The sequence below is a fragment of the Dysidea avara genome, chromosome 4, assembly GCF_963678975.1.
Source record: "Dysidea avara chromosome 4, odDysAvar1.4, whole genome shotgun sequence".
Lineage (NCBI taxonomy): Eukaryota > Metazoa > Porifera > Demospongiae > Dictyoceratida > Dysideidae > Dysidea > Dysidea avara.
The window spans coordinates 3219250-3236731 of NC_089275.1; the positions used below are offsets into that span (position 1 = coordinate 3219250).

Here is a 17482-nt window from a genome sequence, read left to right on the forward strand (position 1 = left end):
ACTTTACAGCCGAATTTAGAGTGAAAATTGTAAGAAAAAGTCTATGCTATCATATTGTATTGGCTTTGTTTATTGGATTGATAATATTATTTTCTATTGGTTGTCAGAATATCGGCTAAAAGTCATATCGATGCACCTCTACTGAAAAATATAACAATGAAGTATTGACTAGGAGATCCGGTAAACAATTCACAGTTTGCCACAACTGTCACTGTTATTACTGTTTATCATGGAAAACACTGTTCGGAGATCTGAAGGAGGCTATACATAGGAAAGTGTTACACATTTCTATGTTATAATATAGTATAATAATACACAAAAATATTCTTTCTCATAATTTAGGTTGGGTGTTGATGCATATTCACACTTACATTTGAAGAGTATAGTTGGATACCTCATGAAAAATATTGTACACCCAGCTCTACAATGTATTGAATCTGAGGGATATATCATAATATAGCTATGCATGATTCAAGTGTGTAGCATGACATTGTGTCAGTTAACCTATACAGGAAATCGATGTTTTCTCAGATACCGTAATTTGCTTTTAGTCGTTGTCAAAATAAACTATTTTGTTATGCAAAAACTTGTACGAAAATTCTTGCACAAAAATTTTTACGTAAGGGAGAACTACTCTAATAGAGCAGTCATTCACTTGGATCATGCAAAAATATTATTATGCAAAAGTTTTATCATGAAAATGTTTTGCACAAAAATAAAGTGAATTACGATAGAACCTGTTTGATGGTTTTGAATGTTTTTAAGTATAATAGTATAATACAATACAATACAGAAATTTAGTATCCAGATAAACAATTTACGATGAGTAATTATAATGTGTGACTACTCTAGCATCTTGATCTTAACCAACAGTCTGTGAATCAAATTCCTTTGCCTATCACAATGACTTCATAATGTGCATACAGTATGTAAAGTACAGTTGTGATGCTTAATAATCTGTCTTAAGGTTTTCTGCTAATTTATTTTATTTATTAAGGCTTTACAGCACAAGTGCTGAAGGTCTGTGGGACACCTGGTTCTACAGCCTGTTTAAGGGTGCTCTGTACGGTTCGTACAAGGCTTCCCAAGACATAGTTTGTTTTGCACTAAAAGAAATTTATTATGGTCACTTAATTAGTCTGTGACATATGTTGACGCATTTTAGTACCTATAAATTAGGTATCCCATAGCAACAAGCGCATGCATCTTGCTATTCTACACCCTCTTAATTAAATTAGAACTACTCCGTCATTTTTAATCCAATAGACATGAAATGTTCACACAAGTTACTTTAGTAATTTTGCCAAAGAAGAGCGTTTTCCATTTTTAAATAGCAAGTTCAGGTGATGAATAACGTGGAAGTAAAGAAAAGGATTTCTGGGAGTGTCAACCTGAAAAATATGTGATGATTGACACAGCAAAAAATACCACATTTCCGGCGGTTATATCGGTACAGGAAATGTCAAGGAAATTTTCTGTTTGAATTTCTGACACATTTCCTGTACTTGTACATATCACCTTTCCAAGTGATTTCCAGTTTTGCAGGAAATGCCACTTTCAAAATTGTCAAGGAATATTTAGTTCATATTTCTGGCACATTTCCTGCTCTAATACATGCCACCTTTCCAGGCAATTTCCACTCATGCAGGAAATGTCACATTTCCTGGAACTGGAAATGTCAAGGAAATTTTTTGGTTTACATTTCTGACACATTTCCTGTACTTCTACATATCACTCTTCCATCTAATTTCCAGTTGTGCAGCAGGAAATTCCACAACCATATTTTGTCAAGGAGTTCTTTGTTCACATTTCTGGAACATTTCCTGTACTAGTACATACCACCTGTCCAGGTGATTTCCAGTTGTGCGGAAATTTCAAGGTAATTTGTTTACATTTCTGGTGCATTTTCTGTATTAGTACATATCACCTGTTACGGTAGTTTGCAGTTAGGCATGTAATATAAGTTTGACACATGCCACTTTTACTGTCATTGATTTGAAGTTACTATGGGATTTTAAATTGATATGGTTACACTTCAGCTCAAATTACTGTAGAATTTTGCAATAATTTTATTTTCAGTTTGTACTATGCAGTTTAACTGGTAGCTAAAGGTAGAATTATTACATGAATATATCTACATCCACTGAAAATTCTATCGCACACTTCACAGTTTTTGTTGTCTTGCAGAATATAGAAATTAACCCATGCACCAAACTTTAATCTCGTGATCAATATACCTATATATGTAATAACAAATTGTTAAAATGCTACATGTTGTTTGATATAATAGGTTTGCCAAGTGCTAGTAATGGTTAAACAAACAAATGAGTGGCTTTCCAGACACTCTCTATTGAGCCCCATTGGTAACCATGGCACAAAACAGAAAACAAGCAACCTTTGCATAATTATGTCACTTTGTATTATGAATTACACAGGATCACCATAAAATTAAATAATATTATAGGCCGTTATGTGTCATCTCACAATAAACAAAAAAATTAATCATTTTATCGATGAGCTGGAACAATTTTCTATACACAGCGAACTGGGAAACTCATCTCCCATACATTTTCTACAGTACCTGTTGGAACTTCAGCACACACCTTTCTACTCTTACCAGAGGAGTACCACTATAACCAGGTCAACACATAATTATGTATACGAAACCAATGAAGCTACCATCCAGTAGCCACTACTGCTACTGGATCATAGCAGTAGTGGCTAGGATCCATTGTGCCACTACAACTACAATAAAATTTCTGGGATAAATTTATAAAATTCTCACCAGCATACGTATATGTAGCTAACTCAACTCAGATATTTTACTATCAGCAGCCACAAACTATAGGGTGGTCCGTTGAGAGACTATTGACAATGAGTCAATGAAGGGGACTGAACACCATTAGGAGCTATATTGGCTACAAGAAGTATATGTCTATTTAAGGTAGTATTCCCACACACTTTATCGTAGAAAAACGACTCTACATAATGTATGAGTTTGACACCACATCAAATGGGGTCAACATTGTGATGTGTGCTTTTGCTTTACATCTGATGCATAATTACTTACATAGAATGCACTTAAAAGATTTTGGTGTAGCTATTTGTCAATTTCCAGTTTGGCTCAGTGGGAATTGCACATGCTGTGTAGCCAAAGCTGATCATACATGCAAAATTCTGTATCAAATTCAGGTGCAGATCCAGGGGGGGTTTAAAGGGTTCCATGGAACCCCCCTTTTGAAAGAAGAGCCTCTCTTACTCGAGATACTCTAATAGAGAAGTCACAGTAGTCTTTTGAGGAGCAGTGTAGCAAGCTATATGTATACAGTTATAAATAAGGAAATGTAGTTGGTGAGGGCATCTATGGTGAGGGGCATGCGCAGCTATTGTCAGCAGGTAATGACCTTTTTTTTTTGATCTTCAACTTACAGCTAGACTGAAGTTGCAATTTAAAGTGGAACCCTCCCTTTTAAAAGTCTGGATCCTCCCCTGTAATTATATAATCAACTCTTTCATGTATTACAGTAGCTATACTACGTGTTTCAGCATGTCTCGGGCACTGAGCCAGATTGCCAGTTGCTCACAGCACTAATCACCTGTGGGCACTGAAACCATCTCTGCTTCTGGATCCAGATTGCACTACTTGTCCTGAACAATTAAATTGATCAAATCTGATAAGTGTGAACCAAAGTGTAACCAAACAAGACTACCAAGCAGGGCTGGCTCTGGCAAAATAGGGGTGGGTGGGCCACCACAGTTGAGGGCATAGCAATTGTAGCATATTTTCAAGGGGGTCAGGGAGCAGGCCCCCCCTCCACCAGGAAATTTTTGAAAATCATCACTCAAGCCTGAGATGCAGCAATCTGAAAGCATTTTTAACGTAATTTAGTTGGGTGCTGACAGTTGTATGCTGCTCAACAGAATCTTTGAAGTAAGTCTGAGTGTACTGAAGGGTTGAAATAATATCAAGTAGCAAACTCTTACGTGCAATTGTATGGCTTCTCGTACGTTAGTCTGTGCACTAGAGTATAAAACCATAGATTATAGCCGAGATTATAGCTAGCCCTCTATATAATCTATGGGTATAGCTACGTATAATATTTAGCTAGCTGTACATAATATGAGGGAAGATACTCTCTTTCTCTTCTAGAGTAAAAGGTTGGGTACTCGGTTGGGTGGGTCGCAAAGAGCAAGAATTTTAACCGATCGATTTTAACCTAAGCGCCAACTTAATAGTTTTTTTCTGACAAAAGTTGAGGCGTTTGTTATGCTGCGCGGGAACATTAAAAATGGCGACGTTGGCAGGTGCTGGCAGAAAGTTGGAGAGAATCGAAGCGTTCTTCTGTGACATAGAGAAAGAGAAGACTCCGCAAGCAAGTAGTGAAATAAAAGAATGCCAGTGAAGCGGCCGTCTCGACTCGAGGGGTTCTGGACTCAAGTCACTACTCGCACATCACCCGCCTACCTTAACAGCTATAATTCCATATGGGTATGTGAAAAGGAATGGTATTATTGCCACTGCTTCTGATGTGAGGAAACAAACAAGCTCTTCTTAGGTGCAGGAAAACAAGGTAGGCATCATTTAGAGTCGCCTAGTCCAGTACACAAATATTTATTATATCCAGGTTATCAAAATCGCACTCATCAATAGAGTAGTATGTCTGGAGATAAATATTGTGTTACTCGTCAGCAGAATGTATCAGCAGATATATTAAGAGAATGGTAGCTTTGCCAAGATGGTGAACATCGTTAAGACTATAGCCACCTGTTGAAAAAGTCCATCGGACCTCAGGATGTCAACCTACAATTGAGTTTGAGCTGTTACTGAATGTCGTTGATGTGTCACCTGGTCTGTAGGTGAGGTTCTCTTTTGTGATTACAAGTCTTGTTTGTAATTATGTATTTGTTTGTAGTATGTGTTTATTCTGTGGTGTATCATTAAACAAGGCCACAAACAGACATCCTGTTCAAAATATGTGTAACCTTATATCCTACATTGCTCATATCTTGCCTACAGTAATTGTGCTAAGTAGTACCTTGAGTAGTATGTATGCATTCCCAGGTGCATTTGGATTGAACATAATACCACACAGTACTTTACCATTATTTGTAACTTGATTTTAGAAAGCGGATCCAAATTATACACCAGGGGAAATTGAACGACCACCTCTAGTGGGTAGCTACACTATCAAACTATCCGGCGATTTTGATGCTCAAAACTGGTTTCTTGAGGTTATGTTTTCTGGGTGCCCTGTCAGGCTCTAGTCACATTTTCTGGCTTTGACACGAGGACCTTGCTTCATGAGAATCAGTGGTGGATGGCCTTCAACAGCCAGCCAAAGATTTTGGTATTGATTCTGCTGTATTTCAGCCACTTAAGGAGCTAGTTTTCAAGAATAGCTGCCAACCTGCTACTAATAGGCCTAATGTATTTTGATGAGTGGACTCACACTAAGTTAGAAACAGCTTCTTAACAATTATCCAGGAATTTCCTAGTTCTTGTACCACTGTAGACACTAATGTCAAGCTAAAACTACTGAAGCTGCTCTTCCTACAAAGTCACAAATATCACACGTACACTAATTTATTAGAATATTTACAAGATGTTATAATAGTGCATAAATAGTTAGATATAGGCTACACATAGCCTTTTCTACACAGTCTATATAGTGACAACATATTTTTAGATGTAAACTAGCTTAGCGGGCAGCATTAAGCAGATAGCGCAATACTAACAACATCGCTAAGTATTTACTTCTGGTCATTCACAGTAGCCTATCCACTAGTACTAAGCATTAAAGCAGCAAAGGAATTAATCCTACGCAACTACAATAGCCTCCACCACTGCTAGTATGCACAAGTACACATGTTTTGTAAACATTCTATTAAATTAGTGCATTCGTGAACTCTGTAACTTTGTAGGAAGAGCAGCTTCAACAGTTTTAGCTTGATAATGGTGTTTCCAGTGGTACAGGAGCTAGATAATGCCTGGATAACTGTTAAGAAGCTGTTTAGTTCAGTGCATGAGTCCAGTCTGCGAGTCCAGTCTGCGAGTCCAGTCTACGAAATACATTAGGTCCTACTATTAATGTGTTTTCTATGCATAGTATTAATGTATTCAGTTTTTCATATTTGTTGGCCCTGACCACAAACATTTTTCGTATGGTTACACTGGATCTGTTTTCGGTAATCTTGCATCGTTCAACTTTCTTAAATGTCCAAGAAAAATAGTTATATTGTAGTGTAGGTTGCATTTTTTTGTTAATGTGTATTATACCGTGCATTCATTTACATTATACTATTTGCAGAAACTTCAATAAAGTGGAGCAGCTGTAATATGCCGAACTTAAGGGCAAGGTGGAAATAGCTATCAACCAAGAAGATATTAAGTGACATCGATACACCAAGAGAGCAGAGAGACATCTAGCAAGGAGTGACACGATGAGCTAATGAAAGTTAAAACTCAAGCTTAAGGAGTAAACATGCTGATATGATGATAAAGATGATAGTCAATTAAACAGGTTCAGCCCAGGTGATCACACTTTGTCCCAAGCAAAAGAAATTTCGTGATGGGTCACAAAATCTGATATATGGTACTGCACTATGTGACTAACTTGTAGCTATACTATACCCTTGTAACTGTGTACATGTATATAATGTAATACCATGTAGATATTATTGTTTACAGTTTTTACCACATGTATAAGTTTCATTGATACTGTACAAGAAATGTATTTGAAATTTCATTAATACTGTATAGAAGAAATCTGTTGGAAATGTCATAGATATTGTATAAGGGAAATCTGTAGGAAATTTCATAGATATTGTATAGGGGAAATCTATAGGAAATTTCATAGATATTGTATAGAGGAAATCTACAGGAAATTTCATAGATATTGTATAGGGGAAATCTATAGGAAATTCCATAGATATTGTATAGAGGAAATTTATTGGAAATTTCATAAATACCTTATAGAAGAAATCCGTAGGAAATTTCATATGTCCAGTGCAGGAAATCTGTAGGAAATTGTGCCCTATCATGTAGTAGGAAATGTACAGGAAATTTGCAAATTTCCTGTACATTTCCATCTCCCGGATATGTGCTGGAAATGTCACCTGTCCTGTAAATTTCCGGCACATATCCTGCTACAGGAAATGCCACATTTTTTCCTGTGTGAGAAGCTAAAAGACAAAAATAAAAATGCACAATGGTTTGTGCTGTTTAGCATAGTGTATCATAAAAGTATCAAGGCTCTTGTGCGTAAACTGTAGGACTAGTTCTAGTATATAGGGAAAACCTGTAACTCATGTTCTAAAGCAAATTTAGCAGTTGGGTTTGGACTAAACTGTGTACTAGTGTTAGCTTATATCCAGTAAAAACGTACAGAACATTTGCTAAAACCATTTGTAAGTTACAGAACAAAGTAATTTTCTTGGGAAGCCATATAAGCGGACTGTACAGAGCACTGATAATATGTGTTTGAAAAGGTGATGTAAAAAGGAGAAATAATCCATGACTGCACCTGGGCAGCCTCGGACCTGCAGCCATCCGATTAATGCTCACACACTTACAGGAGTCTGTCAGGCAGTCAGGATGTTTTCTCTTTGTCAATTTCATGCATATGTATCCATAGGAACTCTAGATAGTGACTTATTATCTCAAAGTACCCCATGTGGAAACAAAATTATGGACATTAGTTAATTTATTAAAGTTTTACAGCACAAGTGCTGAAGGTCTGTAGGACACCTAGTCCTACAGCCTGTTTAAAGTCACTTACCAGGCATACACTATACATTATTTTATCAAGCAGTATAATAAATACTATGCTTTTGAGCAGTGCTAAAAAAATCACTTATAATTATATTACAATACCTTTGAAAAATTCTCATTATTTCCATACTTTGATTACGTCACCATCTTTGACCATAATGGCAGTTTTTAATGGAATTATGTAAATAATTATTGTAGATTATCTTACTGAAGCTTTCTAAAGTGCTGTAGTTATAATTCCCAAACATACCTATTATTCCCCAAATTATGCAGGATAATTACAGCACTTCATCCCTAACTGTGTTACTTTATAAAAGTGTCATTCCCAGTTTGTTTAATTTGGTGTGAATGTTAAAATATCCAGGGGACAAGAAGAGGTTAGCAAAGCCCAGATATTCTCCTACATACCTACAACCTTATAATTGCCCCATCCATAAAAATTAATGGATTTGGAAAAGCTAGTACATAAACTGGTTATAGACATATTAAAATTTTAAAATAAGGAATGGGGATCACTGGTAAAAATGAAAGGCAAACAGTTGGTCTCAGAACTAGAAAAGGAAACTTCTTTATTGTATCAATAAGAGTAAGTACCATGATATCTATATCTCAAGCATATATATAATTCAGCAACTTGAACTTTTAGATACCACATTGAAACTTGACATCCTCATTTATGGTTCTTGTTCATAATTCACAACTTATAATTATGATAAGTAACACTAAGTGATACCGTATGGGTATGCACCTAAAAAAATTGTATGTATATGGTATTTGGTTGTGAAAGATTCAATTGGTTGGGAAAAAGTTTTTCCAACCAAATTATGAAAAAGAGATAGAATTGAAAATTGAACCATCATTATTGAATAATGAGACACATAAAATGAGTCCTGTGTGGGCATGGCAAGAAAGCGTTGAAAAGAGTACAAAAATTATAAGTATGCATTGCATGGTGCATTAAATTACAAAGAAAGTCACAGTCAGTCTGGAGTTTTTATGTAATCTTGGCAAATCTTCAACATATTGGGGATCATGGCGAACTATTCCCCCCAAAATAGCTAGCTGATATGATAGTGCAACCAGAGTGCCCACCTGTAAGTAAAATAACATCACAGAATTAATTTTAAACAAAACAACTTATAGTGTGCAACCAAATGTGATTGAGCCATGATTGTCACTTGTAATACAGCACATGAGAGGATCTAGAGGTTTCAAAAGAATCCGAAAACGTGTATATTTACAGTAAGTCATTATGTTTGAACTTAAGTCATGTTACGTTTTACGGAACCTAGGTCACTACGGAGGTATGAAACATGGAACATTCTACTACATCTCAAAATTCACCAGTGCGAATCAGCTTCTGTACGAATAATTATGTTGTTAATCACTATAATATACCCATATTGTCTGAAGAGCATTGCGATTAAGGCCACTCCAAGTCATACCTTAATTAGTTTCTGGTCACTCTCTGGCCAACAAAAGGATGCGAGCAGGCGGGTGCATCCTCTTATACACTCTTCATTCAAATACATCCTTCAGGACTATAGGCTCTTATATATATTCACCAGTGATGCATACTGTAATGACACACTGTATAGTATATTATTATTTGCTCAATTTACTTAATCCATGTTGATTTTGCTTAACCAACATTCTTACAGCATATGTAGTTAATTATGCCTACAAAAATGCACTAGGAAAATTGTTGATGGCTAGCTACATTGCTTTAAACAACTGAGCACAACAATGTGTACTAAGCTAACACTATAGGAAAGGTCTGCTTATGTAGCTACTATTACTTTCCAAGTGAAATGTCTCATTATCTATGCCAGGAAAGCATTATTTATTAGCTAGCTAATACAATGATCCAAAATGAAATTAAACTATTTACACACCAGAAACTCTTCATTCAAAAGTGAAGTCTTACCCCACTATGTGTTTCCAGCCTTCTATCCATGTAGTAAACCTTGAGAAAAGTAACTGTCATGGAAAAGTTGAAGTAAAAGCTCACTGAATGTTACCGGATTTCTAGTCAGTACCAGTGAAGTTTAGATACACTAGAAAAGTTACTAGATTAACTATTAGAGGACCACATTTGAATTGTTCGGAAAGTTAAAGCTATATGGCCTATCTGATAGTGGTTAATACTACATACTGTACTGAAGTTGCAACAGAAGCAATAGCTATATAATCAAGGACAAGTCAGATATACCCAATGGCGGATCCAGGATGGGGTATTTGGGGCAAATGCCCCTCCCCTCCCCTCGTGGTGGAGCCAGCCATACTTCTGATTAAAATAGTTAGCTACTAAACTTTATGTCAGTCCAAGATCAGTTTATAAACTCATGAAAATAATTCTGCATATTTTAATAGCATTTATTACAAATCCACTTGAAACCAAAGCAAACCAAAGCCAAAATAGCTTTGAAATTGTTACTCAGCACCTTCGTGCGTACTAAGCGCCACTAAAATAATTATCGTGTTGCTGTTGTTTAAGATATATTCAGAACCTTTAAACAGCTTTTAAGACTTCACAACCACCTAAAAAAATCAAAATGGCAAAATTAACAGTGAGACGTGATTAAGAGAATCTGGCTCTGCCCAACCATCTACAACTTGGCCTGTTTGTACCCCTCCCCTTGGATCCGCCCCTGATACCTGTATATTCTGATATTAGAGTTAAGAGTAGTGTGACTGCTCTATTAGAGTATCTCAATCTTTCACAGTCCTTATTGGCCTCGTGCACTTAAGCACCTGTAATATTAACTCATCCAATACAGCTAATAACTGTAAAAATGTGCATGTCCAAGTAAAACAGAGTTAGCTGCGACAAAAAGTAGTGATATACAATATATAGTGCGGCCATGTGTGAGCACCACTTTATTTTCATATTATTTTATCAACTAACTAATTGTGTGTATAAATTATGTATGTATTTGTGTTTGTATGTTATACTGTATGTACTATCATGATTGTAGTGTATGTATTTGTGTTTTGTTATGTGCTTGTAGTGCATGTATGTTCCCTCAACCAGGAAAAAGCGGCTATGCTGACTGGTTTGAGTTTAAAATTACAAATCAAACATGCAAGTTGTGAATATTAATCAGATGGTACAATTGTAAAAGTATTAATGAGAACAAAGTGATGCTGTTAGTTTTTAAGTCCTGCAAGTATCTCAAAATTTGATTCTCAATAAAGCAAAGTGTATAGATTCTCTGATAGTGGCAATAAATAGTTCGAGCTTGGGCGCCTTTCCTGTATACAGCAATGTTATGAACAAAGGAAAGGCGGCCAAACTCAAGCTATTTATTGCTATCAGAGAATCTATACACATTGCTTTATTGAGAATCAAATTTGTGTGGCATTTATGAAGATGCTCACACACTTAAAAACTAGCAGCATCACATAGTTCTCATTAATACTCATGGCCACACTTTGGTTTATCACTACTTTTTGTCGCAGTTAACTCTGCTTTACTTGGATGCACACTTTTTTTACAGCTATTAGCTGTTTTGGGTGGGATTTCAAACCTTTTTGTTAGAATAAGCATACTCTCAATGCTGAAAACAGTAGCAGATCTAGGTGGACAGAAATCCCTTTTATTAGGTTACAGTGACAGAATATTGCTGTTGAGAATTTATTATAGTGCAACACTGTTTTAAATATAACTGTGATTTTAGTGGCATTCAACTGCAGTCAACTAACATCCATTTTAGCTTTTAAACCCTTAGCAACACTTTTCCGGCATCTCTCACTGCATTAAAATGATGAAGATACTTTAATAGAGCAGTCACAAAAACAGCTCTAATAAAGCAATCAAAGTTACAGCTTAGTTACAACTTCTGCCTAGCATTCCATTGTGTTGTTAAGTTGCTAGCTATTTACAGACTTTACAATATAAAAGCACAGTACTTGTAGAAATGTGACTGTTCTATTAGAGTGCTGATTGACTGCTCTATTAGAGGGTCTCAATCTACTCAACTAATTGAAGCAGAGGAGCCACGCCACTTCCCATACTACTACTAAAGAATTGAAGGGTAGAGAAATGGCAAGTAAGTCCAGAGATAATAGAGGGGTGCATAATTATCTGTCTTAAATAAATGCCTTTAACATTTATATTGCTTATAAATAAGTGCACTCGAATATGCTGTCTTTCAGATGTGTTCAGAGGATCTTTGGCTGTTGAAAAAGGTCGTCGTTTCATGTTGCAGTACAGTGATTGAGACACAATTGGTGAGTTGCTGTGCATGTATTTGTGTTGCAAATATTAATTGTAAAACATAAGCAAGTTTCATTTAATTAGTGCATACCAAGACAGCATGAATTTTTGTACAAAAATTATTGGACCAGTGTGAAAACTTTACTGCTATATGTGGAAGTTGTCTGGAGATGACACTGTATTATCCCAGTGTTATCTGATAATCCTTCACTAGTACAGTGAAAACATGTCATTGTAGGGACAAAATTTCTTCTGGCCTTATTAATCCTTAAACCTGCAAAGAAATTACAGTGGAACCTGTCCATTACCACCTTTGCTCAATATGTATTAAGATGGCAGTGTATAAATTCTCCCTAAAGGGATTTGAAATTGGCCTTTCTAGAGAGGTTGTCTTTCTATATTGGTGGCCATTAAGACAGGTTTTACTTGGTTGTACTGATGGAGTGTACATACTAGAGATGCAACAATATATATGTTGCTTTTTGTGTCATTTGATATATTGCTGTATTGTGATGCAATTCCTGAATGGAGACTATAACCCCTTTCACATGGCTTTAAACCACGGTTAATGTGTTCATATGATCACCTTAACCAGGTTGAACCCGGGTTGAGCCTCGAATTCATGACCGAGTTCAACCCTACAAAGCAGTAGGGTTGAACTCGGGTTTAACTCAGTTTATGGCTTCAAAAGCAAGTTACGGTTTTTAATGAGTATATAAAATGCATAGACCCAGAACTTTTGGGTGGCCATATGAAAAGGGTGTAAGTGTTTGATACTGTTGCAACTCTAGTACATATTTATGTATGTGAACCACACCCAGTTATCAAGAATGTATGTTAACTGTCTAGACATACTGGAACCACACCCACTCATCTGGATTCTGCAAATTTAATGGAGTCACACATTATTGTCAGTAGACTTTCTCCCAACTATTGATCATTGCTTATCTGTGTTTGGAGAAGCACCATGAACATGCCATCATATAAGACCTGCTACCATGGTAGAATCTGCTGAGCCAAACTGGAGAAGTGGAGACATTGTTTTCATAGCAGTTATATCACAGACAGTCGTACAATTCTTAAATTATTATTGTGTACCTTAAAACATTGGGTATTCATGTGTCCTGTGTATATTGTAACTACATGTACATATGTACATGCTATCATTTATGTGGGGTTGCCCTTTACAGTTCTAAATACTTGGTGTACGATGGCATAGTTTGTTGCAAACTTGTTTTATGGCTACATGCACTGATCAACTATTCACACACAGCCCATTTCAATAACCAGTGACCACAGTTGTGCTCTGTGTCATTTTTTAAGATGCACCATTAGAGAGTAAATTATGTGGGGGAGATTAAATTCAAATTTCAAACTAGCCATTCTCGAACAATGGCATAGTATTAGTCACGGTTTTTGCACACTTCTTTTATGGCTACTACACTGATCATACTATTCACAGCCCATTTGAATAACTGGTGACCGCAGTTGTACTCTGTGTCATTCTTTAAATTCTTAAGCCGTGCCTTCAGAGAGCAAATTACATGGGGGCGACTAAATTCAAATATCAAAACTAGCCATTCTCGAAAAAATATGTAACAATCTCAACGAAACTTTTAGGACAGTTAAAATACACATTGCCCTACATGCCAAGCGAGTATTGTGAAAAACAACAATATGGGTTTTGTATTTGGCCTCTAGGTTGGCTGAGGATGACTGAAACTTCGTTAGGTGCTAAAATTACGATGTAGTGTAATGATGTATGGTGAAATCGATGATGTGAATATTGAGGCGATTGAGAGAATATGGAAGCGATAGCAGGGCAATCAATGTTCAGAATGCACAAAGGAATGCAAGACATGTACATAGCTACACCTGCGGTTCCATCTAATCGCGTGCGATGATAAAAAAACTAACCTCCCCTTTGATGTCAGCAATCTCGATCTCGAAACTGTTGACATGGATTTGCTTCACTGTTTGTGTTAGTTACTAGTGACACTATGAGTTTAACTCTAGAGTTTAAGAGGGATAGCATAAATGATGGGTAAGTTACAGGCAGGTCGAATTTGACAACATTCGTTCCTGTAAAATCCTCATGTGTAGTGGTCATGTCATTTATTGATGCATTTCTGCTTTACTGGCTGCGTGACTCACTATCGTGAGTCTTGATAATAGTTCTCATAAACTGGGGTTCCAGGTTTTCCATTTTCCATGCAGGTGGGTGACCAGAAACTAAGGGTGTGGCCTAAAGCTGCATAACTGTGGCTAGTAGGGTGAATTTTGCTTTTGGCCAAAAACTTCTTGGTGACTAAAGCATACTTAGTCATGGCTTTTCTTCAAAATATAGCACTGGATAATTGATCGTTTACCATACTCTTTCACACATTTCCCGATATTTCTTGTAGATTATCACGGTTATTAGCTAATTACATATTGTAAAGTGGCGTCCCTCCCATAAATATACATGTTTTTGGATTCTTCTGAAAACCTCTATAGGTTTCTATATCACTAACAAAACTGTGATCGACACTAAAAGTAGCACTACAGACCTGTGGATTTTTGTATAGACATGGACCTGTTCACTGGCGAGGGTCTGTTCAGAGCACTCTGTCAGACCCAGGATTTATGCTTTTGCTAGTGATTCAGTGATTTAAAGCAGTTTTAAAGATGTTTGAATTAAGATTGTTGTCTATCATTAAAGAATTGCGAAGAATTCCCTTGAGTGGCTTTAATTGGAATTGGCACTGACTGCTGAAAAATTCCAAGACCAAAGAAAGAGTGCCGAGGCAAGGATAAACCTTATGTCAAGGACAAGGGCAGAGATGGGGTAACGCGTTACGTAATATAATGTGTTATGTAATTACAATTCACGATTCTGAGTAATATAGCTAACGTGTTACTTTTGGAAATGCAGTAATATAACTTTACATTACTTTTGGAAACTATAATTCATTACTAGTAATGAAAAAAGTAATATTATTACATAATGCATGAGTAGCTAGAAGCGAAAAGTAACGAGTAACTTTACAGCGATGTAACGAGTGATACTACGAGTAATGGGCGATGAACAAGTAACGCATTATAAATGAATTTTATTGCCAATTATCCATTCTACTACAGTATTAATTAATCACCTTAATCCATTAACCTTTCATCTATAATTGTGTTTAGGTGTTACATGTACACATGACTGATGTGCATCACATGACTGCATGCGGTTTATATGTTAACTTTAACTTAGCTGTCTTAATAAAAATAGTAACTCAGCATGAATATAAATTAGTAACTTAAGCTAATATTATTAAATTCTAAGTAATATGTACCTGTAATATAGCTAATATACTGATATAAAAGTAATACTTTCATGAAGTAACTTCCCCAACTCTGGACAAGGGTACCCAGAACGAAACTGAAACTCATGATTCTGATGATGAACCAGCAATATGTTGTGTGTGTGAAGAAGTTATAAAGGAGCCTATAGCTACATGGCAAGATGGTCAGGCTGGAGGTGAGGCTGTTTTCTGTGAAGGTAGATGTGCAACATGGTCCCTTGGGAAACGTTCTGGACTGTCAAAATCTGTGTACACAATGGCTGGTGAGTCTGAATCACTATTCCATTGTGTGCATTGTATGTAAAATGTGTATCGGAAATTGTAGAACTAAAAGAACACATTCTAATGAGTGCTCTAACTTCCAAAATTACTGAACTTCTGGAATCTCTACATGGACACTATTAATTATTACTACATGTCTACTTCTCCACGGGAAGCTGTATCATGGCCTCGATCATGGCTTAGGGAGCATATACACACGGGGGAGGGGTTCACCTTTTTAATACCATAAAGTTGTAGTTTGAAGCTAGTCGACTCGACATTGCTCTTCACTTCCGAGAGTGTATATGGTACGTTTCCTCACTCGTGGGATTTGCGATTTTCTAACGCTGCTTATTAAATATTACCATGCGCATTAAATAGAACTGTAAACCACGTGACTCCTCGACGTGACTCAAACTTTTGCACCATCACTTAATTAGGTGGGGCATCAGCCACACCCTTTTCGAGAAGAAGAGTATACTTAGCGCGATCATGGCGACTGGAGGCTACGAATACGAGTTCACTGCTGTTGTACCTGATCGTCTCGTGTGTAAAGTATGCCATCAACCTAGTCGAAATCCTCACCTCAGTGAGTGCTGTGGACACACTTTTTGTAAGAGTTGTGTTGATGAGGTGAAGGATTCCTACCATAATGATTGTCCAATGTGTCGTAATGAAGAGTTCTCCACTATCCTCAACAAACAAATCGATCGTGAAGTGAAGGGGCTCACCGTACACTGTACCAACAGCGAGGATGGGTGCACGTGGAGTGGAGAGGTGCGAGCCTTATCAGCACACAGGGGAACTTGTGATTACGAAATGGTCCAGTGTGAGTATCATGGGATTGGTTGTGAGGAGGAGATGTATCGTAAGGATCTGAGCGACCACAACAAGGAAAATGCCCAAAAACATTTAGCATTGAGTGTGACAGAACTGAAGAACTTGCGACAGTTCACACATCAGCTAATGATGGGAGGACTAGGAGTAGTCAGGAGTTGGCCTATGCAGTTAGATTCATTATCCACAATGACAGAAACATCAGGTGACCTGGTATGTCCTGTGGTTGTAAAAGTGCCGGAGTTTACCAGTAAGAAAAGAGATAAGGAGGAGTGGTATAGTAACTCATTCTACTCCCACAACAGAGGATATAAGATGTGTCTACGAGTTGATCCTAGTGGTAATGATCCTGATCCTGATGATGATGATGATGATAATGCTGAAAGTTCTCACATGTCGGTTTACCTGTACCTCATGAAGGGTCCATATGATGATGAACTGACATGGCCATTGAGGGAAGAGTTTGAAGTAAAACTGTTGAACCAGATCAGTGACTGTGAGCATCATTTAGACACAATAGATTATGATAATGCTAAAGACGATACCGCTGGTAGAGTAACAGATGGTGAAAAAGCTGAAGGATGGGGAGAATCAGAATTCATTTCCCATGAAGACCTCCTTAATGATGACCCCATATGCCAATATGTCAAAAATGATTGTGTATTCCTCCAAGTTAGCAAACTGTAGACATAATTACGTTTTTGAGTTGGCTAGGGCAACGTATACATTTAAAGTTTATGTTATGTTATTACAATATTGAGTAAGGGTTTGCACAATATACAGCACCTCAATTCATTACTTGATTCATTTATAGTGAATCACATGTAGTTAATATAATGTATGGCTATAATTTATATTAGACATGTAAGATCCACAAGCATTTCCCTTAATTGTCTAGTACACAAACAATATTATCTGTAGATTCTCATAGTTTGAGTTGTGCATAACAAAGTATCTTCACTGATTAATGGTACCTTCTATATAAACACTTTCAGTTAGGAATATCAAGATGTGCTAAATGACCTGTCTGATGATTCGTGGATATATGAATCCAGCATTGAC

The 17482-nt window shown here is 36.8% G+C and overlaps 1 protein-coding gene and 2 long non-coding RNA genes across 3 annotated transcripts; all 3 read left to right on the plus strand.

The window, feature by feature from the left end:
* The first annotated feature begins 4242 nt into the window (after window positions 1-4242).
* On the plus strand, window positions 4243-6766 carry LOC136253194 (uncharacterized). Its single transcript, XR_010700001.1, has 3 exons — window positions 4243-4571; window positions 4626-4857; window positions 6309-6766. It is a non-coding gene; the product is annotated as an uncharacterized lncRNA (long non-coding RNA).
* Window positions 6767-11130: 4364 nt separating this feature from the next.
* LOC136254607 (uncharacterized) lies at window positions 11131-13155 on the plus strand. The gene is made up of 3 exons (XR_010700572.1): window positions 11131-11823; window positions 11930-12004; window positions 12840-13155. It is a non-coding gene; the product is annotated as an uncharacterized lncRNA (long non-coding RNA).
* A 2817-nt stretch (window positions 13156-15972) lies between these two features.
* On the plus strand, window positions 15973-17174 carry LOC136252935 (TNF receptor-associated factor 4-like). The gene has a single exon (XM_066045517.1). The coding sequence runs from the start codon at window positions 16076-16078 to the stop codon at window positions 17105-17107; it is 1032 nt and encodes a 343-aa protein (XP_065901589.1). The 5' UTR covers window positions 15973-16075; the 3' UTR covers window positions 17108-17174.
* Window positions 17175-17482: the final 308 nt, after the last annotated feature.